Consider the following 12242-nt stretch of genomic DNA (forward strand, 5'->3'; position numbering starts at 1 on the left):
TAGCTATTGATTCATTAGAATGCTTTTTTTTAAGAAAAGTCTTATAAAATGGGAAGTTATTCTACCGCGATACAAGTGCTGCATTGCAAATAATGGCATATGTTCTGACATTTTTGGTATCCAAAGAGGATTCCGACAGGGAGATCCCCTATCGCCAAATTTGTTTATTTCAGAGACTGAAACACTAAGTGCAGTATGAAAAAAAATCTCAGTTGTAAATGGTATCAAAATGAATGTTTATGAATTTATTGTTTGACAATATGCTTACGATTCAGCACTTACGCTAGACGGAAAAGATTCTAGATTTATTTTGGAAATGTTCTTGGTTAAAAAGCGAAGTTGGGCAAAACTAAAGCTATATTTGGTTCGGATCTAAAGGGGTCCTCATCCGAAACTCTTATCCCATAGAAATCTTCAGTGGAATTAAATAGGAAATTCAAACTTTTAGGTAAAACTTACACAACTTTCGTTAATTAAGAAAAGACATCAAAAGGAAAAATGAAACATTTTAAACATATTGGAAAGGTCACGGAATAAGATGTTTGGCTTTGCCTGTTGCCAAATCCACAACCTCATTTTACTTCTATCATCAAATTTCATTCCTTAATTTGGAATTAACAATTATGGAAAATGGAGAAACGATACATTTTGCTAGTTTTATGAAAGCATAGAAATAACTTGAATCAAAATGCTTCTCCGGGAAGATAACCATTCTTCATGTAACGCCTTATTCATTGGCGACATAGAAAAATATTTACACAGTAAATCATATACTTGCCAGGGTCGTATATAACACTTTTCTCTTATCTTGCCAGTCTAATCTTTTTGGAAGGATGTATTGTTGGTTCTGGCGGCAGACTTAAAGGAAGAACCAACAACTACCCAACTGTAAACAATTCATGTGCCATAGTAATTATGTAACCGTTCTAAACTTTGTTGCTGACTTAATAGATGATAATGGCAGTATCTTGACAAATAGAAAACTACAGACATCACATTCCTTAGATATTAAATAAATCATATGTAGTGTTAAGTAACCAACGACAAAATAACAATCAGCAGTCGGCGGTAATAGCAGCAAGGACTTGAATTTTTCCGGGTTCTTGGCTTTGTACTTTAGATTCGCCTTCACACCGGAAGTTGATACCATGTAGTGTCTTCGATGCTGCACGCTGTGCTGCGTTAGCACGTACTTAAACCAAAGTGACACATGGTAAGCTCATGACATTTGCAATGGTGTCATTATTCATTTATTACTGTGAATTCATGCGTAGACGACTGGGCATTGACCGCCAAAACAAATCGACATTTAACTCGTTTTTATGTTAACATTTCGATTGTGTAAGCACATTTCGACCTATGCCGAGGGCGCTTGTTACTGCTGAGAACAGGTACTTGTGGATTCAATTTCAATAGCACTTGAAAATAACACAGCACACAATAACCGAAGTTTTTTATAAGGCTATTGTGTGGTTTGATATTTTTGAGTGCTATGGAAGTTGAGTCCACAAATACTTGTACTAAGAACTGGTCTTGGAGAATTGGAGACATTCTTCACCTGAGAGGGTAGACAATGTCTTACAATATATTTAAAGGACTCCTGCTGCTAAATTAATCACTATTACTAAGCTTAGATACTTTTACTTAGCTTTGAGTTAATAGTATTAATATTCGATGTTCAACATAAGTGATAACTGTCTTGGTTCATAGAAACACATTTCAATTGCTTCAAATGGCATAATTCAGGGTTTAGTAGGTTAAATGACATCTAGGGGGTGCTTTCGTTTATCTGGTTGTAATGGCACAGACATTGCATGATTTCATTCAGCATATAAGAACATACCCCAATCAATGTTTTCATTCCAACTTCTCTGAGTTTCGCTGACACTTCCTTTACTACCACATACTATCATGTACATTTTTGAATACTGTTAAAACTAGGCGAACAAAAAGTGGTTCTTTTATTTCATCAAAAATATTTATGATCTAAGCAAGGAGTGTCATGTCGATGTCCCAAACTGCATAAATTTGTCAAGAATATTCGTAAAGATGAGACTAAATTTTTTATGATTCAAGGGTCTGACTAATCTGCTGCCTAATTAAGGTAAATAGAGGTAAATCTTCGAAATTCTACATCTGTACATTGGAACAAAAAGATTTTGACGATATTTAATCTGAATCATCTTTTGATGTATCAACAAAATTAAATCTTGAGGACACCATGATCATTACATGGTGGGCTGTTCATCAAGTTGCCTGTAACTGTTTGTAAACCTGTCCTTAAACAAGCCTTGTTATCACTTTTTGTTTAGAAGCACTGAATGGATCAATTTGAAATTTCAGTTGTATGTTTCCCTTGACCCCTTCTTGTGCTCATTTGTGTTTGGGACTAATCAAGATGGCCAACATACCAGACAGTAATCTTGGTTTTCGACAGTTATAATTTGCGCTTGTTATTTCTTGGAAAGTAAAGGATGGATGTTTTTTCAGAGCCATATATAATTTTCCTTTGTTCTCAAGTTGTTTCCTTTTGGCCACCAAATAGGATTAGATTAGGAAGTATTGTTATCGCTGTCAACATTTAAAATATTTTACCTGTTTAGATAAAGCAATTTTAACCAGACCAGGTGATCAATACAGACCTTACTGGTACCTATATTGTGTGCAATGTATGTAAAAGAAACAGTTAAGGTATAGGATAGATGTTTAAGTAATCTAATGCAGAAATTAAAATGAATATGTATTCGTAAATATTTTTTAACCACTCATTAGCTGTATGTTATTATTCATTGCTCTTACTTCCCCTGTAGATGGCAGATGTGGATGCATCTTCTAACCATTCCCAGGATAAAAATGATGATGAGGATGATCATGAGCCAGAAGATGATGGGCCATACCTTGGTCGTGACCTCCATGAAGGGATTCAAGCTTTGTACCATGAAAAAAGTTTAACTGATGTTACTATAGTGGTAGATTCAGAAAAGTTTCCATGTCATCGACTGGTTCTAGCCTCACTGTCACCATTTTTCAGAAGCATGTTTACAAGTGAATTTAAAGAAAAGTCTCAAGATGAGGTTGAATTGAAATGTGTCAATGCAGCAACTTTCAAATGCATACTCGACTACATATATGCCTTTGATGAAGTGATTGATAATGATAATGTACAGGAGTTGCTTAAATCAGCATGCATGTTAGGGATAGGGTCACTTCAGTATGATTGTGAGAACTTTATCATTGACAAACTCACCTTCGAAGACTGTGCTTCAACACTCAAATTTGCAAAAGCACATTCATGTAAGAAACTGGCAGACTCTTGTCTAGAAAAACTAGGTGAAAAGTTTGATAAGTTCAGTGCATCAGAGGATTTTTTAGACCTAGACAAGGAAGATGTGATAGAAATGATGAAAATGGAAATTCTGACTACTTCTGCAGAAGAGAACACAGTTGAAGCAGTTATGAAATGGGTGACTTACAAAAGTGAAGAACGCCAAGTTGGTGCTGTTTTGTATGATGTGTTAGAATATGTGAAGTTTCCACTGATGCAGGCTGAGTACCTGTTTGAGTTGACCGAGTGTTATCCCATCCTCTGTGAAAATAGTCATGTTCGAAGTTTATTAGATGAGGCCAAGCTTTATCACTGTAATGGAGTTCGTCGTCATGAGATTTCATCACATCGGACACATTACAGGAAAAAGAGCAAGCTCACAAATATCATGTTCAGTGTTAAGTGTGACAATACACCCTCTCTATATGCATACAGTTTCCAGGAAGAAAATTGGGGGTTCCAGCGTTTTACAAGTCCAACAGCATATGGCTTAGGTACTGCATCTTGTATCTATGGTAATGATTTGTATGTACATGGTGGGGTTGCAAACTCCCGTGGACAACTACAAAAATTCATTTCACAGACCAACAATTGGGTGAAATGTCCATCATCTGGAAAGCGCATGTATAACCATGCATTGGTCTGTGTGAGACAGTGTTTATATGCTATTGGTGGCTGCGAGGTTGAACACAACCGGGTGATGTCAGGGATTATGGAGTTTGATGTCACTAGCGAGTCATGGGCACCAGTTACGAAAGCAGCTCTCCCATGTGCAGTACATACTTTTAGTGCAACAGCTATTGATAGAAAAGTCTACATTTTTGGGGGAAAGACCAGAGAAGATAGTGCTTCCTTAAAAATCCAGTGTTTTGACACAGTTTCCAGACAAACAACAGTCTTTGGTGACCTACCTGTTCCTGTTGCTTTGAGTGGTGCTATTACTGTGGACAAGACAGTGTACCTTGCATCTGGGGCAGGAGAAATAATCCAATGGACACCAAGAGATGGAGGATTGATTATCAAGTCTGTGCTGAAGAAGGAAAGGTCTAAAGAACGAGGTACTCAGTTGGTGTACCACAACAAAAAGTTGGTAGTCTTCTCTGCTTTTGATTATGAGGATTATGAACTCTTGCCAATTTCTGAAAATTGTCTTGTAGATTTGGAATCAGGAAATATTGAACATCCCTGGATGAACTTTCCTGAGCTGTCCACTTGGGGTCGGGCAGACCGATGTAGAATGCATTTGTGTATAGCCCCGAGATCCTACTTCATGTCACATCTGGATGACCCTAACCCAGATGATGAAAGCAATGACGAAAATGGAGATGAAGATCAGAGTTAAAATTTTGATGTTATTCAGAGTACATTGTTTTACTCAACCATCCCACCATTTTCCTCTCTTAACTAATGAAATACTTATAAATGCAAATTCCAGGATTTAACACAATTTTTGTGTCGATAATTAAAAATTGAATATTTGAGAAAGACAATTATTGAATTAACTTTGAAGCCAATGATAGGCATGTCTGTATAAATGTCAGTTGGCAAATTAAAAGGACAAGTATTGATTCTTAGCCGTGTCCAGCCAGTATCATTAATGAAAGTCACCCTGTCTGCTGCTGACAACAAAGGGAAATAAATGTATAATGTTTATCAACTTAGTATATCAGAAAAGATGTAATTAATTTGGAGTATTTACATCATCGGCCCTGCATTGCACTGGAAATCATTAAACCTGCAATCTGAACATCCCTAGAAATGGGATTTGAAGTTAAATGAGTCGCTAGTAATCTGGAAATTTAAATGTGGTATCTGAAAAATCTTTACTGAAAGCACAGTCTAGTCCAGTGTAATTTGACATCTGAAGCACAGAAGATGTGAAACTTTAAATAAAGCCATTCGATTAGGTATATATCTACACAATATAATTATATGTCATGGTACTAAATAGCATGAAAATTCAGACAGCAACTGCAGGCAAGTAACAGGACAGTTAAGGGACAGGCAACTCAGTCTGATAGATATAGTTGGCTTATATAAACATACAATATACCTACAGGTTTATTACTTTTGGAAACTTTCTAACCAATAATCAAATTGTCCATATTGATGCTAGTTCATTAAATTTAATCACACATCATTGAAATTATTGATGTCAAGTGTGAGATCAACCAAAATATTTCTTGTGTCACATATATATAAAGGTATTACATTATATATGTATGGTCATTCATATATTTTTATGTGAAATAGGAGAGAGGTACTTTCTTTCAGATTTGTTACTGAATCAGTCTGAAGGATTTTCTTGAATAAAAATGAGATTGTTTGACATGATGGCTTTTAATCTCAGTTTCTAACTTTGTAAAAAAAAATACAACTTAATACTATAAAATAAATCAAATATATTGTTTTAATAATATCATACTGACTTGGTGTGCCATATTGCTTGTCTGCAAAAGTAATTGCGTGATAGCATTTGTACAAGTGTACACATAATTATGCCTCAAAGATATTAACATAGATATAAAGTAATATAAATTCAGTTTTCTGAAAAATGAAAAACACAACTGTAAACAAAAACAAGAGGCCCAAGAGTCTTAGCTGTCACCTACGTTAAAATTCTTCTTGTGACATGTCATAGAAATAATTTTGTTTAAAAAAGTAGATAACTGTAACAACATTGTACACATAATGCAAATGTAAACTGTGCTTAACATTAACTGTTTTCCTATGCTAAGGTTTCTAACCAAGTTTGAATTAAAAGAAATTAAAACTCAAAAATTGAATTTTCCTATATAAAATCTTCCATCCATGAACGGTAGATCATCTTTGAAATTTCAGACCATTTGACCCGTATAAAGTATGATAAATTTTATCCCCTCCCCAGGGGGAAATGTGAGACCTTGGGGTCATTAAATTTACAATTTTGGTTAAGCCTCTGAAGGCCTTTCCATCAATGATGAGTATTTGATTCTACTATTCCTGGGATTTGAGAAGATTTTTGAAATTTCAATCTATTTGACCATTTTTGGCCCCACCCCTCAGACCTTTGTGGTATGGGAACCATACAATTTACAAATCCAGGTTTTTGTAAAAATTTCATTGAAATTGGTTCAGGAGTTTTCCAGAAGGTGGCCAAAATGTTTAAAGTTTACAACCCATGGCCCACTGGACAGAAGGGGATCGCAATAGGTCACCCTGAGACTTTGTCTCTGAACCAACCTCTCAAGAAATCGCAATAAAAACTAGAAATGTAACAAAAGTTTCTTGAGGTAGTACATGATACGTTTATCATAGGTTGGATGAACATTCTGCAACAGAAAAGGGAAGGAAAGTGTGTTTAATGTTCGATGAACACATAAGGGTCATTTACAGATAGTGCCAGTTGTGTAATGATGGAGGGAACAGGTGTAAACCACCAAGCATCAATGATAACATTTCAAGATGATCAGTGATAAATACTCATGCTAATGTTCCATCAATTTAACAAAGGCAATTTCTCAATAGATATCTATAGATAATAATTTTGGTTATTGTAGTAATCTGAGCTATGGTGGTAATGAATATCCTGAAGTTTTGATGGTATCTGTTGGAAACTACTGGATACGTTGAGCAGACACTTTTTAGGTAATCAAAATATTGGGCCATAACTCTGTGAATTATAGGCCGAAAGTTGCATTTATCCAACTTGTCTTGGTAATGAACTTTCCTATTAAAACTATTTTTGATGTCAAGCAGAAGCTGTTTATATAATTAAATAAAGGGCCATAACCCTGTAAAATTTGATCTGAAAATTGCAGTCATCAAACTTGTCTCAAATCATGTAAATGAACCTTATGAAGATCGAGTTGACACTTTCAGTTATTAAGTAAGCGGCCATAACTTCATGAATTACTGTTAAAAAATTACAGTGATCAAACTTATATGATATGAGTTATCATGGTATTGAACCTTCCTATAAAGGTTGAAGTTGATTTGTTGAAAACTATTTTTGATATCAAGTGGGCACTGTTTTTGTAATTAAATAAAGGGCCATAGCTCTGTAAATTTCAGTCCGAAAATTAACTAAGGGGGCCATATAGTTGGATTATGGTTAAAAAATTATGGTGATTGAACTTGTCTGTGCTATCATGGTAATGAACCTCCATATGAAGTTTTAATTTGATCCATTGAAATCTACTCAAGTTATTGAACAGACACAGTTTGTCCACCCATTTACTCATTCATTTGCATGATAACATAATACGACCCATCATTCGACAGGCTAATAAAAATTGAAGATGACAGTCTGTTAGACGTTTGATTCTTAAAACTGGTCCTAAAACCAATTATTCAAGACATCTGACCAACTGAGTACTATTCCTGTGAAATTTGATAGTGATACGTTCAATATATCAAGAGAGATTGGTTCATCTGGTACTTTCCAAGCTATAGCAATTTCTCATTGCAGCATTAATAAATAAGAGGCCCCTTGGGCCTGTATTACTCGCCTGGATCTTAAGGCCCAGCAATGTCATACAAACCTATAGGTTGGGTATTTAAAACATTTCCAAATATAAATAAAGCTCAGTCACTTAACCTATTTGATGGGGCAAGACCAGTGGGTAAATTTTTATATTACCTCGTGGTATTACTGACTTTCTGTTTTGATTCCCACAAGAGTTAAAATGGTTATCGGATTGATATCTCAACCGTATCAAAAATATGACCCAGAAATAATATCCCTTGAGGTGTGCCACACCAAAGGGTCAATTCCTACATAAACATAAAAAAATGAGTTAATCTCTTGATGCCAAGCAATTCTATATATATATAGTCAAGGTGTCAGGATTTCAATTGTTTCAAAGATATCACTCAGAAATTAAGTCCAGAGGGGCGGGGCCACACCTAAGGGCCAGTTCTTACATTGAGAATGTGTTCATATATTGATGCCTAGCATTGTCATATATGGTTTAAGGGTGGGGATCTCAACTGTTTCAAAGAAACAGAGTCTGACCAACTTTTGCTAAAATCCAATTATTCCTAGAGGATGAATAGTATTTTCAAAATTTGCTGTAGTTTGCCTATTGAGCCCAGCCTCTTCCACCCCTCCCCACCCCTCCTATGAGCTCAGCCTCTTCTGCCCCTAGGCCCACCCCCTCCGCCCATCCCCATCCCACCACCACCAAAAAGATCCACCATTTATACAAAATTGATTGCCCTTCACCAAAACATGATTCACACCAAGTTAGTACAAAAATCCAATCACTCCTACAGAAGGAGCAGGATTTTAAATAATTTGTTCTATTTCCCCTACTGGGCCTGCCGTTTCCATCCTAGGGGGCCCCTTCACCCATGTTCATGACTAGTAGCATTTTGTAGAAAAAGTTGACAGACAACAGTCAACCGATGCCACAGTATCCCTATAGCTTGGGGCCAGGTGAACTAAAAACTGTTAAAAATGTTCATGAAACTAGAAAGATCACTTTCATGAAACGATAACCATATATGAGTACAATATAATTTTCAAAACTTTTCACTTTTGGTTTATTACTTCTTGTATGTGGTCCATGACAATTTTGAATTAACAAACATACAGTAAATAATAATGACATATGAAATTATAATTTTCAGCTTGTACAATATGTATCCAGCTTCGTTCGTAAAAACATCTTTTTTTTTTGGGAAGAATAAAATTATTCTGCCAAGTAACTGATGTCATACAGGAATAAAGGTATCAATACTGAGCCAACTTTAGTGAGCTCAGTAAATTGGATCAAATTGGACCTACAAAGATGGTTTAAATGAAGTTGGTATTCAATATGATTAGAATTCATTAGCAATAAATAGGCATCCAATTTTATAAAGCATATGTATATATAGAAATGTTACACATAATTGTGTATAATCACAGATGAAATGTCACACAAATAACAATATACTGGGGTGAACAAGTAAATATCATAAAAAAGTACTATACATAGATTAACATTAACATTAACTGACATGTTTTTGCCATTAGCTCTTCAGAAAGTATAACTTATTACATATCAAGTTCTTGTGATGTAACACATTAATTGGCCAACTTTTTATGAAGTCAGAAGCATTTACATTTTCTATTTAAAATATCATACAAATCTTTATGCATGGTTAAAGTTTCAAACTGGATGCACATAGAAACAGTGATAGAAGATCATGACTGCAGGTGCAAAAAGGCATACAAGATTACTACTAAAAAATACATTATTAGATAGTAATTTCGAGGGTCTCGTAATAATTTGACTCATTCACCACTGATCATTATAAAACACTGACAGAGTCGTTCAAAGGATATAAATAATAACAGAAAACATATTTTATTAACACTTTGGTAACAACATACATGTAGTTTTAAAACACATAACTTTATCATCAACCAATATGATTTAATGAAAGATACAGACACCAAACACTTATAATTTCTTTAAAAAAAAAAAAACTTTCTCGGCGGAAAAAAAAATGTGCCCACAAGAGACAAGTTGTATAATTTCTCACTATATTTTTGAACATTCATAATGCATTGCTGCAAGGAATCACCAACATGAAAGGGAAGATAGTTCACTGAAGTTATTAAGTTACAAGTTGATGAGTATTGTACACATATATAAGAAGCCTATATTAATAATTCAAATAAGAGACCCATATGGGACCTGTATCACTCACTTTGATGTTTGAGCTTTCATTTGAAACATCTTTATAATATATTGTTGCCATTTTTTCCAAAAGATGAGGAATGTTACAGCTTGAAAATAAAACTTGACACAATACCTACATCCAAACAGAGAAAGAATGATTTGAAACTTTTACTTGTTTTTCTCATTTTGGGCACTGCTCATCTGCAGGCGGAGCGGGGAACCCACCGAATGGGATTGGGACTATATCCTGACATCCCTACAGAAGGAGGATTATAAATAAATCTGGTTTCTTTCTCCCTCATCCAAAGTCTGTTTCCCTTCACCCATGGATGAATCAGACTAAATTTGAACAATGTTCTTTCACTCCTTCAGAAACTGAAGGATCGGAAAGAGCTTGCTACATTTCCCATTTTGAGCCCCATCCAACAGGCCCCTTTAGGACAAGACCAATTACTTATATAAAAATTTGTTCTCTTTCCCCCAAGCAAAAATGTTGTCAAATCCTTTCAATTGTTTATAACTAGCAGCAATTTGTAGAACAAGTTTACTGATGAAAAGATGTCACACCATAGCATAAGCTCATTGGTCCTTTGGACAACATGATTGAAGATATAAACATATTAATCTACAAAGAATACAATATAGTAAGTATTAATAGCGATGATAATATAAATGTCAAACTTACATGTTTACCTGAGTATATACATAGCTTCCATACCCCATGACTGTTTATGATAAATAGCTTTAATATATCAATGTATTGAGTATATGTATTTAAGTTGGTGAAACATAATGGAAGTCAAATTATCATCTGAAGTAATATAATGTCCTTGTTATGTGTTATTTGATTCCATACATTGCAGTTTCTGTTTTGTTTTAATGAAGGCATTAATAATGTGATGATTCCGAGACAAACCTCAGTGCAGTGTACATTACAGTCACATCTGTCATTTTAAGTCATGAAGTTTGGCAATTAATTGTTATCACAGGTAATTTGGTCTTCATTTCAAGGTGCCCATTTTATTGACTACTTTGCAGTCATGGTTTTCAAATGTGAAACTCTTTGTAAAATATCTTCGACATTTGCTACATTTGAAAAGATTTGGTAGCAAGGATGATTCCTGTTTTTTCGTTTCATTCAAGTATGTTTTCATAACAGGTGGAATTTCAGCTGACAAAAAATCAACATCACTTTCAATGATGCAGTCTATACAAATTTGCACTAATGAATTCAATTTCATTGATTGAGTTTTGTTTCCTTGATAGTAAGGTTTCCAGTTGGAAAATGCATCTACACGACTTTTTCGAATTCTGAGAGCTTCAAAAATGGCTTCCTTTCCGTCCTGACAGACAGAAAGTGGTGGTGATTTGATAGTTTTGTTTCCAATCACATTTAATGTCTTGAGAGCAACAAGATTAAGCAAGTCCGTTGGAAGGCTCTCCAAAACATTTTCACTCACATCGAGTGTCTTCAGCAAAGGAAAGTAGCAGAGTATAGGACTAATGACTGCAACACAGTTATTGGATAGGTCCAGATGTTCCAACTTTTTAAGCAATACAATTGACCACGGTAGGAACTCAATATTGTTTCCAGAAAGATTCAGGTAAGAAATGTTGACAAATGATCCTATGCACTGAGGAACACTCTTGATGGGTGCTCCTGTCATAGTGAATTGTATAACCATTTTTGGATTGGTACAACTTGACAACAAGTTGTGAAGTTCCAAAACAGTTGAAATTTTTTTCCCGTCGATAATCATTTCGTTTGTATCTTTTCCATTTCTTCCTTTTGATTTAAAATGCCTGCATGCTCTTCCCAAAAATTCCATTTTTATATATTCTGTTTTGTGCCTATAGGCAGCTAGTTTGATGTCAAGCTATACAATTATTGGCCGGTTAACATTCCTAAAACAAAAACAAGGAGTACTTCATACATTTTATCAAAACAAACAAAAATTAATGTACGCCATTGAAAACTTTATGGATTTAAAAAAAAACTAATAAACATATTTTTTATGAAGGGGGTAATTACAATGGATCGTATCAGTGTAAATGTAATACTTTACTTTCTGTTTGTGGATCCATAGGTGGAAGTCACCCCGAGTCGTTTTGTACTTTAGAAGCAACAAACACACGTTAGGTTTCATGTGTTATCGTTGATGCGCCGTAGTTCTTCGGAAGGGGCATTAGTTCTTACATGAATGTCACTTTCAAATTAAGCTTTAAATTCTAAATTAAGACATTACTCTGTTGCACTTATGTGC

At 34.8% G+C, this 12242-nt stretch overlaps 2 protein-coding genes across 2 annotated transcripts; one reads left to right on the top strand and one right to left on the bottom strand.

Annotated features, from left to right (window-relative positions):
* The first annotated feature begins 1149 nt into the window (after positions 1–1149).
* Positions 1150–5639, top strand: LOC132546378 (kelch-like protein 24). The gene is made up of 2 exons (XM_060210093.1): positions 1150–1213; positions 2811–5639. Exons 1-2 carry the CDS (start codon positions 1211–1213, stop codon positions 4665–4667), a joined length of 1860 nt encoding a protein of 619 aa, XP_060066076.1. The 5' UTR covers positions 1150–1210; the 3' UTR covers positions 4668–5639.
* Positions 5640–10631: 4992 nt separating this feature from the next.
* LOC132546418 (leucine-rich repeat protein soc-2-like) lies at positions 10632–12131 on the bottom strand. The gene is made up of 2 exons (XM_060210131.1): positions 12045–12131; positions 10632–11883 (listed from the first exon to the last, which is right to left on the bottom strand). Exon 2 carries the CDS (start codon positions 11805–11807, stop codon positions 10980–10982), a length of 828 nt encoding a protein of 275 aa, XP_060066114.1. The 5' UTR covers positions 11808–11883; positions 12045–12131; the 3' UTR covers positions 10632–10979.
* Between the last annotated feature and the right edge of the window lie 111 nt (positions 12132–12242).

The sequence above is a fragment of the Ylistrum balloti genome, unplaced genomic scaffold (genome assembly GCF_031769215.1).
Source record: "Ylistrum balloti isolate Yb309-2 unplaced genomic scaffold, AGI_CSIRO_Ybal_v1 Utg369888, whole genome shotgun sequence".
Taxonomy (NCBI): Eukaryota; Metazoa; Mollusca; class Bivalvia; order Pectinida; family Pectinidae; genus Ylistrum; species Ylistrum balloti.

What these genes read in the sequence shown, in the direction of transcription:
- LOC132546418 (XM_060210131.1), bottom strand. Translation starts at nt 11,807, where the DNA reads ATGGAATTTTTGGGAAGAGCATGCAGGCATTTTAAATCAAAAGGAAGA.